This window comes from Anabrus simplex, chromosome 4 (genome assembly GCF_040414725.1).
Source record: "Anabrus simplex isolate iqAnaSimp1 chromosome 4, ASM4041472v1, whole genome shotgun sequence".
NCBI classification, from domain to species: domain Eukaryota; kingdom Metazoa; phylum Arthropoda; class Insecta; order Orthoptera; family Tettigoniidae; genus Anabrus; species Anabrus simplex.
Window position 1 is genome coordinate 28,742,476 of NC_090268.1, and position 18,735 is coordinate 28,761,210.

The 18,735-nt window shown below is 38.7% G+C and overlaps 1 protein-coding gene across 5 annotated transcripts in view; it reads right to left on the bottom strand.

Annotated features, from left to right (window-relative positions):
- Positions 1-18,735, bottom strand: part of key (NF-kappa-B essential modulator kenny) — a 145,452-nt gene that overhangs the window by 65,600 nt on the left and 61,117 nt on the right. For all 5 annotated transcript variants that reach the window (XM_068227160.1, XM_068227162.1, XM_068227161.1 and 2 more), the window contains one exon: positions 10,151-10,312. In XM_068227160.1, the coding sequence (XP_068083261.1) occupies positions 10,151-10,312 (162 nt within the window). The remainder of the gene's footprint in view (positions 1-10,150; positions 10,313-18,735) is intronic.

The window sequence follows — 18,735 nt, forward strand, 5'->3', positions numbered from 1 at the left end:
ACTGAAATGAACATAGGTCATTACAATGATGTCAGTAGGAATGACACGATTAAAAGCAATGTTTTCATATGAAATACTCGATCAAATGAAAAACCACACATTTTCTCACTTTTAACAAACAGTACTACGCTTCCGATCTAACAATCCAAATTTTCAGAGTAGGAATGACCAAGCCGCAGACAGCAGCCGTGATCACTCTTCATTTTTTTTCGGCGGGGGGGGGGGGGGGTCGAATAGTGGAGAGTTCCAGGGCAAAAACTATGCCCTTTTACTACTCTGTTTCCTAGGAATACACGATGAATCAGAAAATCTCAATTCCCTACACTGGTGGGGGAAAGAAACTATTTGACTTGGAGACAAATTCTTCCTCAAAGCCAGAGGAGAAAGCCCTTCTTCACTGCTAATTTGGAATAAAATGAATATAGATTTAATAAAAGTGAAGCAGAAGAAGCTTTTCTTAAGAAACGGCTCTTTTCAGGGTTGAATTTTGAATTATTTAGTGAATTGTGGTGCTACAATTTGATTATTATTATTATTATTATTATTATTATTATTATTATTATTATTTATTTATTTTCCACTAATTGTAGGTACAATTTATGGATGTTGAATGGAGAAAGGGCATAGCCCCACATACACAAAAGTGCCTCCATCACCACTTAAAACTACAATATTCAAATATACAATTACATTCTACATAGTGTGCTTATATACAGTTACCGTATTTACAGGCATATTTACGTACTACTCGCAAGACATGGTCCACATTAAGAGAGCATCTGCCTTAGGTGTGCACACTGCTCATTGAAAACAGTGCGTCAGAGTAGGGATTGAATAGCTGGAATACTGTGATGAACCAGTGTGTTACGTACTAGCATTATCAGGAAATGTATGAACCAGAGGAATGGAATGCTAGAGAAGAAAGTTTTCTAACTCCGCAGCTATTTCCCGCCAATATTCAGTCAGGCTGTTATACTCTGTACGCAGCAGTAATCCCATCTATCAGAATTGAGTGGCACCATAAGAGACAAATGAAAATGAAATGGCATACGGCTTTTAGTGCCGGGAGTGTCCGAGGACAAGTTCGGCTCGCCAGGTGCACGTCTTTTGATTTGACGCCCGTAGGCTACCTGCGTGTGGTGATGAGGATGAAATGATGATGAAGACGACACATACACCCAGCCCCTGTGTCAGCGAAATTAACCAATTATAGTTAAAATTCCCGAACCTGCCAGGAATCGAACCCAGGACCCCTGCGACCAAAGACCAGCACGCTAACCATTTAGCCATGGAGCTGATCACAACAAACAATGGTCAATATAATGTTATTGTTGATGAATTTTATGCGCTTTTGATACTGTAGGCCTTCACATTTAGTTTCCTTCTGACTCTGAAATACCACTCTTATCATAGTCAGTGTGGTAAACTGAATAAAACATAAAGGTAAGGGTGTATTCTGCCCGGAGGCAGGTCCGAACCTCCGCAGAGGTGTACCTGAGCCGGAGTTTACGTGCCGTAGGGTGGCCAGTTCCTTTCCACTCCTCCATTCCCTTACCCCTCCATCAACAGTGTATGGCAACCCATCCAAATCTTGACCATGCCCAATGTTGCTTAACTTCGGAGATCTCACAGGATCCGGTGTTTCAACACAGCTACGGCCGCTGGCAATAAAACATAAATGATCGGAAATTGTATTATCTCTAACTTTTGTTATGCAGTACTTTTCGATAGGACCAATAACTTATTGTAGATATTTTTAAAATAAATTTTAGTGCCTTTCCCTAAACTGCAATTTCATCCAGGGTGAATATAGCTTAGACTGTAGTTTCTTATTCCCTGACTCCAAGTACCGATTTTCATTATATTCTGTTAACCCATTTTCTCCTGGTTTGGCGTTGATATAGACTTAGCAACAAAAATACAAATTCATGAATGTGTCTGTTATCATAGCCGGTACGGTAAACATGTATGAGACATAAATGATCGGAAATTTCATTCTATATAACTTTAGTTATGTAATATTTATTGATAAGACCACTAATAATATAAATATTTGAGAATTCAATTTCAGGCTTTCCCTTAAACTACCATTTCACTTGTTTTAATATGCACCTTATTAAATTCAAACAGCTCATCGAATGAAGCAACTGACATTCTATATTGGAAAACCATTTCCGGATAGCTCCTGTGTTCGCAAAACGTTAAATAAAATTGTCCAGTGGTGAGTCGATTCGATTGCATGTTTCATCGCAGGTGCTGATCAGACTCAAAAATGCATCACCTTTTTCCGCAAACCTTGCTGTAACCAACGTCTTTTCTTACCAGGTTTCTTTTTTAATATTGCTAATAACTGTAGTTGAACAGCTCCGACAACACAACCTATTTGTACAATATCCATCATTATAATATGGCAGGTTTATCGCTGGTGGAGAATGGCTGCGCGTGTCGCCGGCGTTTTTGGCGCTGCTTACAGGCATCAATTCAACTGCTGGTGTAGAATAAGCAAAACGTTTGAGTGATCAGGCGGGCGAACAGCGGCGTTTTACCTGCTCGTGGAGAATCAGTCTTACCGGCTTGTTGGGATTCGGGAGTGTAGTAGTGGACCCATGTTTCATTGCAGGTGATGATCCGACTCAAAAATGCATCACCTTCTTCCGCAAACCTTGCATTAAGCCTCTGACAGACCTCCAAAGTTCATATTTTCGGTCAAAAGGTGTGGAACCCATCTGGAACACACTCTACGGAACTGTAGGTTGTTTGTAACGATTGTTTGACAGCTCCCATAACTGATTCCGACTTGTTCCGCAGGTTCTGACACTCTCGCACATCGATCGTCATCAATAATGTCTTTAACCGTACAAATGTTTTTGTCTGTAATGCTGGGGCCTGTTCCACGAACGAACTTTGCAACTTTTCAACTTTGCACTTTTCACTTTTCAGTTCTTGCAAAGTGCAAAGTCTTTCTGTTCCACCATGATCTAGGTTGAACTTTTCAATTTCTTCGCAAAGTGAAAAGTCTTTGCGACTGAGTGATCTGATCGAGTTTATTCCATGAGCAAACTGTATAAGCCTAATACTCTACGATTTTAATGCTTTACTTTTCGCGGCGAACTTGACAGTATAATTGTCGTACCGTTAAATTTTTAACATGGGAAAGAAAGGTTATTACAAGAAGCTGGCTGTGTTGGAAGTTGTCAAGGAGAAACATGACATCCTTTTTGGCAACTTTAAAAATAACCTCTCAAATGATGACACACATCAATGTTTACGAGAGTACCGTCAACACATCCACATACAGAAGGCAATTCACCCTGCATTAGAAATCCCATCACTATATTATGTGGATTATCAGGCCAACGTACTGTTAGGAAATATTACATTTACATCTACACTTTGGTAACAGTTCTGCAAATAATTGATTTTGATGTCCCACGCCTTGCTGCTACATCGTGCAGCTGGGCACCATTTACTAACCAATGTAAGCATATAAGAATTTGTTCTTTTTCGGAAAGAGATTGACTTCTTTTTGTTGCATGTTTCATTATATGACCAATCATTTCAAGAATAGCCTATAGTCAGCCTGTGGTGGGGTAATATGAAATCACTCGCGAAATTCCGCCGAAGTGAGGTTATGAAAATTAATCCTGTCTTTGTACGTTCTCTTATTGGATTCTACATCACTGTCCTCACTGGGTGCTAACAAAAGCTCTCCTTGTAATGTGTTTATATCACTAAACAAATTTCTACACCAAGAAACTAGTGTACATACTTCTTAATTAACAGATGAAAAGGGAATCATCTCTTTGGAAGATTTATGAAAACTTTTCACTTCATTTCTTTGCACTTTGCATTTCTGTATCAATGGAGGAACATAACAGGCTTGAAAAGTTAAAATATTCCTAGCTTTTCACTTTGCAAGCTAAATCTGAAAAGTGATGGTGGAACAAAATCTGAACTGAAAAGCGCAAAGTGAAAAGTTGCAAAGTTCGTTTGTGGAACAGGCCCCAGGTCTGAGGATGCTGATTGTGTTGCCGATTTTCCATACGTTCTCATCCTTCCTTGAACTTTCTATGCTAGGCAAACACACATGTCCTTGACAATGTTTGATCACCGAACAGTGCAGTCAATCTCTGACAAATTTCCGCCACTTAACTCCTTCACGAGCAAGAAATTTTATAACTGTGCGTTAAGTAGTGGAGGGGTGCACCTGTTGCTCCAACATCATGAGAATTACTGATGAAACGGCAGGAAATATCTAACAGCATGCCCTCCCCACTTCTAACGGTCCCGCCTAAGCATAGCAGAAGCAAGTGGCCAGTCCTACCAACTGTTGACTTTCAGGAACAAAAATCCTGTTTATTTTTGATCAACCTTCGTATGACAACAACTGTAATTCCTCCTACGTCGGACAAACTGGCCGCAACTTCAATATCAGGTACTCTGAACATGTCAACGCCATTAAATACAACAGATTCTCTGCCATAGGACAGCACATACAAGACTCAAAGCATAGTTTCACCAGTATTGAAAATGACATGAAAATACTTAAGATCATTAACAAAGGCCCCCTCTTAAACATAACTGAAAATTCCTTTATCCACCTTGACCAGTACTTCAACCCTAATTTCAATTTAAACGACATTTCTGAAAAACCCAACATCCTTTTCGACTTCCTAATTCTTCTTCTCAAAAATTCCAAATTCCAAAACCCCAATTCTATTTTCCATGCCTTACAAAGTTCCCACCCACATTTTCTACCTCCAATAACCCACCCCCCTAACCCACCCTAAACTACCCCTCTTTCATTTCCCTATCTTATCCTTCTTCAATACCATTTATCTTCAATTTCCTTTATTCTTCTCTTATTTCACTATCACTCTTCCTCTAACGGTATTAATTTATTCTACCTTTTCTATTTAAAAAAAAAAACAAAAAAACCCACTACCTTCATTTCAGTTCTTCTCATTCAAATTTTAACTCTTGTCTTGCGCCAACTTCGACTACTTCAATCATGTGATATAGATGTTGATTCCCATAGGGAATCTGAAAAATTTGTCCTGAATGAGCAAATTTATAATACCAATATAAATGGTCCGTTATTGGACATTATAAATTTTCCAGCTAGCTCATTCTTGGTTGCCAGCGTTTCGCCCTCGTGTGCTAGGGTGGGCTCATCAGTTGGTACCTAGCACACCTACCAATACGCTGGCTAGTGCATACCGTGGAGGCCACTGCGCAGGCTAACTGGAGCCACCGGCAGTGCCAATGCACTAAGAGACTTTGTCTCATCACTAAAAATTGATGCCTGCTTGGCCATCAGATGATATAGATGTTGATTCCCATAGGGAATCTGAAAAATTTGTCCTGAATGAGCAAATTTATAATACCAATATAAATGGTCCGTTATTGGACATTATAAATTTTCCAGCTAGCTCATTCTTGGTTGCCAGCAATCAACATCTATATCATCTGATGGCCAAGCAGGCATCAATTTTTAGTGATGAGACAAAGTCTCTTAGTGCATTGGCACTGCCGGTGGCTCCAGTTAGCCTGCGCAGTGGCCTCCACGGTATGCACTAGCCAGCGTATTGGTAGGTGTGCTAGGTACCAACTGATGAGCCCACCCTAGCACACGAGGGCGAAACGCTGGCAACCAAGAATGAGCTAGCTGGAAAATTTATAATGTCCAATAACGGACCATTTATATTGGTATTACTTCAATCATGACGTAAATTTTTTCAATTTAAAAAATAGCGCACTGTGCATATATGTTTTCATTTGTTTTCCGATATTGCGCTTTTTACTACATTTTTTTTCTCTTTACAATTGTTTTTTCAAGTAAACTGTTTTCCAAGAACTCAGTAGGAGCACAATTACTCATTCAATTATACTGAATTGCATTGTATATTTCTATATATACGTACTTAACTTCCCGCAACCGAGGCAAATACTGGACCTTCAGGATATTCTCCATTCTACTTTGGCGTTCGAGAACACAGCGCATGACCTTGGATGTGCCGCGCTTATCACTGAGAGCTGGCAGTTTGCCTCTATAAATCTATTCGTCTGAGACTTCAAAATATTGATGGATCTTCATATGTTGTTCGATAGTGTTGTGACTTTGTACCTGACAGAGTGTAAAAACTGACTCATTTGACCGTTCTCCACTATTCATAAACATTGAGAGACTTTACTTATCATTGCGTGTGCCGTACTACCTTTCATAATATTACGTACTGTTTTATTTTAAGTGACTCACAATTTCTACCCCCATCATCAATTTATATTTCATCTTATACCGATCCAGAGTTCACTTATTCTTTTTCATATGCATTGTTTTTGTTTTTTATGTTTTGAACGGCTGACGATGACCTGTACTAGGGTCGAAACCGGTCCCATTTCTAATCACTATTAAATAAGAATGTAATCACTACATTCCTTTCTTTTATGTATTGAATAGGTTGAACCTCTTTTTCAATTATTTAATTTTTAACGTTGACTTATGTCAGTAAAGAAAATGCAAAGCAGATAGGATGAGGCTAGAGAGCTTAACCTGAGGTGGAACCTCCTAGCTAGTGTTAGTCCACCCGTTCGGTGCACATTTTCAATAGGTGTGACCTCCACGATCAACTTACGGTGTACGCTAGTCGTTGGACAGCTGCTAACAGCCTGCTTGTCTCTTCTACCTACTCACCTATATATATGTACATATACCACAGGCGGACTGACATCACAGTCTCGTCAGCGTGCTGGCTGGGAAATACATCGTGTTCTCGAAGAATCGCTGTGTAGCACACTGACTTCAAACAGGTGAGGTGGCACCACAACACACATCACTTGCACCATAATTTTTAATGATTGCTAAAGGATTCTGCAGCCGTCTGGTACAACCGCCAGGTCAACCTCTGCTGTACACCATGTCTGTATGCCAGTTTGTCATCAATAAGCTGCCTTATTGACCTCATCAGCTGCAATTTTGTTTTTCGCGTTGGCTTGGGATATCCGAATAACCAAAACTTCTTCTAGCCGAGCACACTTTTCAGTTTTTTGCGAGACAGAGATGTTTTATCTGTCTAATTAAGTTTTTCACATAGAATGTCTCCAACACTTTGTCTGATTATGGTTTTGCCCCCACAACAATAAAAAACTGTTTGCAATATCCTGCTGACTAGCAGGAGAATACACATATGCACATACTTCTTGTTTCTCTCTTACACTTAATGTCATTCATTTACTCATTGTAGAAACTAAGGCACACTGAGCAGATAACACAGACAGGACCAAAGTGTGTAATGGCCCAAAGTGAGCTACTGCCAAGCCCTTTACCCACAAGTTGATTTGTCCAAGGTTCCAAAACTATTCTCAGAAACAGTCCACAATGATAAGCCATGAGGAAATTCCCACTGTATACCATGATCATTCTTCCAAAGCAGGCACAGCAAATCCCTTTCGCCATGCCACTCATAACGAGCTACTAATGAGGGTCAGTAGCATGCAGCCTGTTCACATTCCTTAAGTATTAGGCAAGAGTCATGTTTCCATCTGAAGATAAATTCTCCAGGTTGCTGCCAATAATTTTAAATCAACAGTTGCTGATATATCAAGTACACTTTTTTTTTTCTAGTTGTTTTACGTCGCACCGACACAGATAGGCCTTACGGCGACGATGGGACAGGAAAGGGCTAGGAGTGGGAAGGAAGCGGCCGTGGCCTTAATTAAGGTACAGCCCCAGCATTTGCCTGGTGTGAAAATGGGAAACCACGGAAAACCATTTTCAGGGCTGCCGACAGTGGGGTTCGAACCTACTATCTCCCGAATACTGGATACTGGCCGCACTTAAGCGACTGCAGCTATCGAGCTCGGTAAGTACACTTTTAACTCTGTACGACACTTCTCTACTGTGCTACCATTTTAATTTCTGTTTTTCTTTTTTTAAACAATTGACTTTACGTTGCACCGACACAGATACGTCTTATGGCGACAATGGGATAGGGAAGAGCTAGGAGTGAGAAGAAGCGGCCATGGCCTTAATTAAGTTACAGCCCCAGCATTTGTCTGGTGTGAAAATGGAAAACCATGGAAAACCATCTTTAGAGCTGCTGACAGTGGGGTTCGAACCTACTATCTCCCGAATTCAAGCTCACAGTTGAGCCCCTCTAACCGCCTGTGCTAACAATGGTGGTTGGCAGTAGGCAGGGGTGGCAATATAATCAAGGTATGTACTATGTTACTTTCATCAGGAGTAACTGTTTCTTGCTCATCGTAGACGATAAGTGCAAGTGGCGGTATATCAGGTGGCGTTATATCAGGGGTTGACTGTACACAGAATTTTATACCGTACTTATGTGGTCTGTTTCTCATATAAATTTTGAAACATATTCTCCTTTGGAACGGACATATTCCCCCATCAACTGTGAGATTCTTTGATGGAAAATTAAAATAACTTACTCTGTTTCACAAATCTGTCAAAAATTGGCCTGAACTTATGCAGAGTTAATGTCAGGTTCAGACTGAGGTACAAAGATATTATTGTCTCCGATATATAGATGCAACAAGAATGATAAGCAATCTCGCAACATCAATTTACAAGCAAGACTTGTCTAAAATACATGATTATTTTCCAATAATCTTTCAGTTTGTGCTTCTTCACAAGAACCATGTGTAAAACTATGTTGAAGAATTTGTATATTTTGTGTAATTTTACATAAGTCCATTTACTCCATAAGATTTTATTTTTAGTTTGCCTTCTGTATGTAACTTGTCAGCTGACTGCCTGGCATAATGATCAGTTTCTGTTTTGATTATTTTGAAGAAATCATCACTGAAGAAAAACATGAAGGGGTCCATTGCTGCTGATGATTCATCAATTGGACAACTGCCAGACAATTCATCAAACACAGGAAGCTGAGGCTGCCCGATATCGTAAGATAACCACTCTCTATTTCTTGGGGACTAGACTGTAGCTACACTTGGTTGTGAATGACAGATAACATCTATTTCAACACACTCATTCCAAGATCTATTTGCAAGGCCAACTAAAGGCTGCTCATCTGAAGAGAAAATATAAAAATAACTAATGTAACCGTCCAGATACCAGAGAAAATTAAAATGAACTGTTTGGGTACAAGTGCAGTTATAGCCAAAATTGACAGGAAAATTATAAATATAGTAACCAGTATCGTCAATTTCTTCATCCGAATCGCCGTCATCAAGATCTGAACCAGGATTATTCACTAAAACTCCAGTTCTTACCGGTTTAGATGCCTCGAGTCCATGATTACACCGAGCAACTGTGAATGTAAGATTCAGTTGCTTGTCGACCACACCAGCTTATGCGGCTATGAAGCTGCCTTGACAATACCAACTATCAAGCATAGATTTTAGGTTTCAATGATGTGCTGCCACCTAGTATTATTTTAATAAACTACAAGCCCTGCAGAATGCACTCTAGCACACTGCCAACATTTGTAGAACACTGAAGCAGATATATAAACCCTAAAATTTAATGTTCTACAGCGTACATAACTCGTCCTCGGCGAAACACTACAACTAACGTAAGAGGAATGTCTCATCTTCAAAGTGTTAAGAATAGTGTTTACTGAAGTACTGATTCAACTGCCCATATGAAGGTCAAGGGAAAATCACTAGTGCACAGGAAGGTCAAACAGGTCAACACGTGCAGGCACATCAAAAATTACAGATCTGATGCTCATTCTGGCTGCATAAAACCTTAATAATAATAATAATAATAATAATAATAATAATAATAATAATAATAATAATAATAATGTTATTTGTTTTACGTCCCACTAACTACTCTTTTACGGTTTTCGGAGACGCCGAGGTGCCAGAATTTAGTCCCGCCGGAGTTCTTTTACGTGCCAGTAAATCTACCGACACAAGGCTGACGTATTTGAGCACCTTCAAATACCACCGGACTGAGCCAGGATCAAACCTGCCAAGTTGGGGTCAGAAGGCCAGCGCCTTAACCGTCTGAGCCACTCAGCCCAGCTCATAACATCTTAATACTGTATGTCCAGTTAATGAAAGTGGATTTCAGACTGGATATCAGAGGCATCATGAGAAAGGAATTGGAATTAAAATCTCAGAAAAATTAAAATGAAATGCATTATCTTAACTTAGGACTTACTTCTTTTCCTCACTGTATGCTTTTTCTTTGGCTAGTAACCTTCTAAGGTCATCAATTTCTGACCTGAGGTGGTCAAGACCTTGAGGGTCTTTCAATTGGGTTCCTTTCCACTGGCTGACATTATCTGCAGCAACCTGCAACCAGCTATCCAAGCTTGCGTACCTATGGAATGAAGAGCATAAATTTCATTTTACTGTATCATTACAGACATGTTATTAACAACAACTTTTCTGGTTTGTTTTCTACCTACATATGCTATTTCATTCATTACATGTTTAAATTACTGACACATTTTGACATCATGTTTTAAGAACAGTTTGGAATATTTTCTACATTCACTTCAAGTAATTTGGGATCAATTAGGACCTTTGTTTGAAAATGAGTCACTGTACCTAAACTGATTTAAAAAAACATATGTGACGTTGATAAACTTATGTGTTTGCCAATATTTCCTAAAATGTATATCAGCTGATGATGACGCAAAAAAGGTGTTGAAACTAGTTCTGATAAAATATATGTTGTAATTTCATCTTAACAACATTTTAATGTATTAAATAACACGGAGCTTCACGCAAGCGGAATGCTGGCGATGCTTTGTAGCTCAGTTGGGGAATGGGGATCCGTCAACGGAGCTTCATGCACGCTGTTAGTAGGGGGTGAGGAGGCAAAGCGGAGGGTGCATGTTACAAGCTACATGCAGTGCAAATGGCTAGCTTGAAGCGACGAATCCGCTCTGCTTGATTGGTCAAGCAACGAGCTAGAATATAACAGAGAGGCAGAAGCGCTGCCTGGCTGAAGCTAATGTTCTCAGATGTCACAATCATAAGTAAGGGGGCTGGTTCTCGAATGACAAAAAATGTTGAAAATACCATCTCCATGTCATCGGAGTCATATAATGTTATTCTAGCTCGTTGAGGTCAAGCATTACGCAAGGCGCCATGGAACCCCGCTTTGGGGTGGGAGGCGTACAAATATTACCTACTATCTGGAAAATATACTGTGGGGGCAAGACAATCCTTAGGGAAGGGGGTCAAATATAACCTATATTAATAAATGGAAGTCAGTTTGGAAAGATCAATATACGTAGTACACTGTACTGTATATATAAGTTAAGGTATACAAATTAAAATTCACATGAATTAATGAGGCACTTCCAGGCATCCTAGAAACTTAAAACTTAGTACCAGAGAAGCTGATGACTTCAGGATCCCTAGAAAAATAGAACATTTTCAAAATACTCTGAGGGGCCTCGCTGGGAGTCTCAAATTTGGGGCTCATCATAAGAACGCATTCGGATATATTTATCCTAAACAATAACCTATAGGTTTCATGGGTTTAAAAGTTTCCTGAAAGTCCTAATTTTTGATTCCCCCCATATCAAGATGGCGGCATAATCTGCCAGACGAGCAAGAAAATTGAAATTTAGCTAAATTATAGCTTTTAGCTTGTAACCGACGGAAAAATTACGAGATGTTTAAAATGTTTATTTTTTACCCCCAAAAATATCGAAATATGGAGGCAATTTTAAAGACGGTGCAGACCTTCCTTTTGAGATATTTGGTGGCTAAACGGTAAGTCGTATCACAAAACGGATGGCACATTCTCTGTTCAATTTGGAGTGATCTACAACTTTGGTCCTATGACTTTTTGTCGTATCTTTATCCCTTATACGTTAAATTTGGCTCTATTTCTGGATTGTACGTATTTTTTTCAATTTTTACACGTATAATTGGTAGTTTGATTCACTTATCCGAAAGACAGGATCATCAACTTCTACGTGAACCTTGGCCCACGTAGTAGCTGTATGTGTACCAAATTCTATGTTTGTAGCTGTCATATATGTGTCCGAAAAGTAATTCACTGTGAGAAAACCTTACCAAAATTTCACCGTATTCAACCTTTTGTAACTTAATCTTACCCACAAATAGATGAGATATGAGAACATATCATAGGACCAACCATTTAGACTGTTATATATGGCGTCTTATCGTAGGCCTACAATCCTTTTGTCGATATGATGTACCTTTTAGAGCAGTTAATCTTCAAATAAAAATAAAAATGCACATATTTTCGTATGTCGATCTATATTTGTTCATTGAAGTCGATTTGTAACGATCCAGAAAAGGTGTGCGCGCCTTTGTAATTAATACTTTACAAATCGATAATGACTCTCAGCAGGAGGCGTCTGCTACTGCAATCAGTGCTCCCCACATCGACTTTAACTGGCAGTATGAATGGGGTCTTTCTCCAACTCCTGTGTACCATTATAATTATTTTCCTTCTCGATTTGACAGGCAGAAGGCTAGGGAACAGGCATTTTTTCAAAACTCCTTCACCCGATTGTGTTTGGTAAGTAGGCTAGGGTGCTCGCCACTATAAACAAATTTACCCTCTAAAATGTAGTTGACGTTAGGCATAGTTGCCTGCTATTATAATGGAAACTCACAATCTCGGTGTGAGTGGCAGTAAGCTGAATGGCATTAGGAATAGGGGCCTGTCATTATATTGATAACAGCACAACTCAATTTTGACTGGCTGTAGGGAAGGTGCCTGCCATTACAATAAAAATTCCTCGATTGTTATCTGTCTGGAAGTAGGAAATGGGGCCTGTCATTGCAACGAAAACTCCCCAAATATATTGTGACCGCACAGCAGGCAATGGGGCCCACCATTATAATGAAAATTCCCAAATCGATTGCGAATGGCAGTAGGCAAGTGGACATGCCATTATCGTCACAACTCGGCAACTCACTCTTTACATTAGAAGCAACGTATGTGGACCTGCCTATGCTGTTTCTCGGATAACGCTGTGAGACATTGAATTAAAAAAGATCTTATTCACTGCATGTACAGTAATTTACTTAGATTATTATTATTATTATTATTATTATTATTATTATTGAATATCCAAAGCAGTTTGGAACCCTATTTTACATAGTATACTAGGATTGTAGTTAAAATACATATTCACTTTTACAATGAAAATGAATTCATGTATCTAATCAACGGAAAATGAAGTGGATGAAGTTAATACAATATTTGTAACAGCACAGCTTCTTAAACAAATGATACAGAGGTTTTGATAATGCAATGTTGCAATAATTCAAATGAGAGTTCAAGTCATGCCTTCTTCTTTCAAATGCAGCACATTCAAATAGTAGGTGGTCCACTGTTTGTGAGGATCCGCAAACACGCACGTAGCCATCAGGACGATTGATTCTGAATGAATGAAAATAATAACCAAATTTGCCATGACCAGTCAAAAATCGAGTCATTTCAAAGCTTGGCTCCAACACGTTACTTTGCAGGCGGTTGAAAACCTCAGGGAAGAATATTTCTCTGGTGACTTGGCCTCTAGTGGAAGAAGTCCAAATGTTGTTCCATTGGTGGATTACATGCTTCTTTATGACTTTTTTAGCGTAGCTAGGTGACGTTTTGTCATAAGAAATTTCCAAGAAATCTCCAAATTAGATGTAGCCGCTGCTTTTGCCAGAAGATTAGCTTTCTCGTTTCCAGATATTCCATAATGGCCGTGAATCCAGTCAAAACAGATGCGCGATATTTCTGAGGATATAAATGCTCTCCAACGAATACATGACGAGCTAAAAGGGAAACCATTACTTATAACAGGAGATATTAATGCGAAACACGGGTCCTGGGGAAGCCTTTACGATGACGCACAAGGCAAACTATTCCACGATTTCTGCTGTGCCGGCAACTTAATTTTGTTAAATACAGGCGATATACCTACATATATGTGCAAAAATTCTCTGAGCTTTTTAGACATTAGTGTAACTCCTCACTCCTTCCTTATATATGCGACTGGAAAGTAAGCGACCTCCCAACTTTCTCTGACCATTCTCTAATTATCATAAGTATGAAGTCTATGGCCAGTTCACCTGTAGTGCACGCCTCTCATTATTTAACTAGAAAATACAAGGCCAAAAACATCAAATGAGCTCACTTTCAACAGGGTGCTAAAAGAAGTTTACTTAGAATATCAAAAGAAATAGAATTCTGCAATACCGCGGAAAACCTAGAAAAAGCTACAGACGAACTAACTCATGCCATAATAAAAATTTCTGAAGCAAATCTACCAAAAATCTCTCAGAAACCTCCTAAAAATTTCTGGTGGAACGAAGAGCTAACGGTCATGCGTAAACTTGTTCTTGCTTGTCACAGACGTTACAAACGAAGTCGTTGTCCTCTTCTCCGTCAGCGATACGAAGAAATATATCTGGTAGTTAAGGAAGAGTACAAGAATTTGATAATAAAAAGGAAATCGGAAAAATGGAAAGAATTCTGCTCACTGCCTACGAAATGTAATCCTTGGGGAGTTGTTTACAAATTAACAAGAAAACCTGAAAACTTGAATACTACTATTTGCTCAATTGAATCAGACACCAGTTTTACAAAATCATTCTCCGACAATGCTGATGTTCTTATCAACTCTTTCTTCTCTGAAGAAGATGACAATACAGAAACGCAAAAGGCCGTTAGATTATTTTGCTCTCTCCCTCCTAATACTGCAGATGATGTGCTTTTCACCCGCCAAGAAGTTGAACGAATAATACTCTCACAAAATGACAAGAAAGCACTAGGTTGGGATGGACTATCAGCAAACATTATCAAAAATATCCACTTGTGTTTTCTTTCCCTGTTTGTCACCCTTTTTAATATGTGCTTGGTGTTCAGCCTCTTCCCTACATCTTGAAAAATTGGAATTGTTAAAATAATTCCTAAAGGCATTATTTCAAGAATGTTTACTGCCAAATCTTTCAGGCCTATTTGCCTCCTTCCAGTTCTGGGGAAGATTTTTGAGAAGTTAATAATCGATCGGGTCATGTACCACTTATACAGCAACAATCATTTAAGTCAATGCCAGTATGGATTTACTCCACAAAAATCGACAGAAGATAGTGTTCTTAGTGTAGTAGAATGGGCTGAGACTGTTTTCTCCATGCATGAAGTAGCTATCCTAATATCACTGGATATCTCCAGTGCATTCGATAATGCCTGGTGGCCAAAAGTTCTAACTCAGTTGAAAAAGAAGCTCTGTCCCAAAAATGTATATAAATTAATATAATCTTATTTCCAAAATTGAAAAGTTAAACTTCAAGTTGGATCAGCAGTTTCTTCAAAGATCCTGAAAAGGGGTTGCCCACAAGGACCTAGTTGTAGTCCTGGTTTTTGGAACATTTTATACGATGACCTTCTAACTTTAAGTCTTCCCGTTGGTTGTAAAGTTGTGGCCTACGCTGATGGCGCCCTTCTTTTAAAGCAGATAATGTGCGGGATCTGAGAGTAAGAGCAAATTTGTCTCTTGACATTTTATTTACTTGGAGTTGTGATAATAAATTACAATTTAATCCCCAGAAAACGAAGGCCATGCTTATTACAAGGAGAAGGAAACTAAGAAAGCCTAAAATTAAAATGAATGGACAAAATATCACTATGGAAAATCATATTCTTTATCTAGGAGTTGTACTTGACAAGAAGTTAACCTTCAGGGCCCATTTCAACAAACTACAACAGAAAGGCAGTAAGTTTATGCAAGGTTTAGCTATTGAGTGCAGACCTTCTTGGGGACTAAATTCAGAGGTACTAAGAATTATTTATGATACAGCGTTTGTACCTCTGATATAGTATTGTGTTTCCTCTTTTTGAATGACACTTGAGAAGAAATGGGCTCAGCATAAATTGATGCAAATTCAGAGAGGATTTGCCCTTCGTATTTCCCGTGCTTACCGCACCACCTCTACTGATGCAGCTCTTCTTATTGCAGGCATTGAGCCACTATTTCTGATGGCGATAGCAAAAGCTAAACTCACTTTTTTGAAGAAAAACACAGTGTCACCTATGCCCATTCTGAATACCACTCTAGAGCAACCTTGTCATTTTCTACAGTCTGTTCACCCAAGTCTCTTCAAAAACTTTATTTATGAAAATTGTTCAATTACCCTTGACTGCTTTATTTACACAGATGGATCTCGCATAACAAGCACAGATGAACAGGACAGAGTTGGATGTGCCTTCGTTGTTCATGAAAACAATTCTGAGGTGTTCTCATCCCAGTACAAACTCTCTTCCACATGCTCTATTTACTTAGATATCTGTATACAATATAGAATACTGTAGCGAAGCAGGGTACATTTGCTAGTCTAGGCTATAAATCATTTTATTCACACTGAGTGAAATGGTAGTTTATGGAAGGCCTAAAATTGAATTATCAAATATTTATGTTATTAGTGGTCCTATCGATAAATACTGCATAACTAAAGTTATATAGAATTCATTTCCAATCATTTATGTCTTATACATTTTTACTGTACCGATAATTGTATTTTTGTAAATTGTAAATTTGGATTTTTGTTGCCAAGTCCATATCAACGCCGAGACACGAGAAAATGGGTAAAAAGAATTTAATGAAAGTCAGTATATAGATTCGTGGAATAAGAAACTACAGTCTAAGCTGTAAGCAATTTTATTCACCCTGGATGACATGTTAGTTTAGGGGAAGGCACCTAAAACTTATGTTAATGATCCTATCGGAAAGTACTACATAACAGAATTTATAGAGAATACAATTTCCGATCATTTATGTTTTATACAGTTTTATCGTACCGATTATGATAAAGAGTGGTATTTGAGAGTTGGAAGAAAACTAAATGTGAACGCTTACAATATCGAAAGCTCATAGAATTTATGAACAATAATATTACGTTGACCAATGTTTCTTGTGATGTTCTTTGTATCTTATGCTGCAACTCATCACCGATAGATGGGATTACTGCTGCGTACCGAGTATAACAGCCTGCCTGAATACTGACGGGAAATAGCAGGGGAGTTAGATAACTTTCTTCTCTAGCATACCATTCCTCTGGTTCATACATTTTCTAATACTGCTAGTACGTAACACGCTGGTTCATCATAGTATTCCAGCTATTCGATTCCCACTCTGACATGCTGATTGGATTGATCAGTGCGCACAATCAACAGAATAATGGCAGAGGCTCACTTATGACCTGGTCTAGAATTACAATTTCGGCCTATTCCAAATTATAACAACACAGTTCAATAAATACCGGTAACTCAAAATGCAACCCTGAAATGAGCCCTTTCTTAAGAAAAGCTTCTTCCTCTTCACTTTTATTAAATTTACATTCATTTTATTCCAAATTAGCAGCCAAACGAGTGTTTCTCCTCTGTCTTGTAGGAAAAATTTGCCTCCAAGTGAGATACATTTTCCCCCGTCAGTGTAGTTAATTGAGATTTTCCAACTCATCGGGTACTCCTAGGAAACAGGGAGTAAAGGGGCATAGTTTTTGCCCTGGGACTCTCCACTCATCGCCCTCCCCCCCCCCCCTCCCTAACCTCGCCTGCCAAAAAAAAGCATGTTTACAGCTCACGGCCGTCTGTGGCCTGGTCATTCCGGCTCTGGAACTTTGGACTGTTAGATTGGCAGTGTACTACTGTTCATTAAAAGTGAGAAAACATGTGGTTTTTCATTTGATCAAGTATTTCATATGATAGCATTGCTTTTAATCACGACATTCCTACTGGTGTCATTGTAATGACCTATGTTGATTTCAGTTGGGAAAACCACTAAGGCAGTCTTTCTGAGGATGTAAAAAGGCAGGTGGAGAGTGAGTGTCTGCCATTATAATAAAAATTCCCCAACTTGATTGTGACTGATGGTAGGCAAGATGCCTACCATTAAAATGAAAATTCCCTAACCCAGTCTTCACATAAAAAGAAAATGTTTGGTGACTTCTCCGCCGTGTTTCTAAGATAACGTTAACAGTTATGCAATTTAATACAATCTTACTCACGTGTACACTACCTAACCTAGAATTCTGTATACAATGTAGAATTCCGTAGCGAAGCACGGGTATATCAGCTACCATAAATTTATAGTGAAAATGTTATTATTCTACAGGGAGCTTGAAATACGTGGTCATAATACATGCATGGTAAACCAAGGTTAGGTAACGCATTTTGAAGTAAGAAAATGGAAATGTTTGCCACAAGCCTCTGGAGTGATTCTATTACAGTTTTTAAGAATGAAACCGAATATGCATGTTCACACTATTTGAATTAGAAAATATGTGTTAATGAGTAAGCCGCTGCTTGGAAAACATCCGCGAAAATGTTTAAACAAACTGAATGCTATTTCATACCGATGTTAATGCGTTTTTGTGCGAGTTTGGTATCTTTCCCGACTTTTATACAAAATCATGTATAACGTTATAGGAACAACCTTAAACCGAAGCGGTTTTGTATGCACTGACAAACACCTGTCAAAATGAAGCACAAACAGTAACTACAGTACAGTGTGTAGGATAGATATCTCCTTGGGTTGTCACTGTGTAAATAATGTATGATGGTACAATTTATGTTAATACAGGCAAGGTGCTTTCTACTGAAACCTCGATTTACGGTAAACCCCCTGTAAAAACATTAAATAGGGGTTCTACTGTATATGGGTAACAATCGCTATAACTCAACAATGAATAGTCATCTAAAGCCAAATTTTTTGTAACAATGTGTACAACATAACAATAAAAGTTAAAGGCACAAAATAA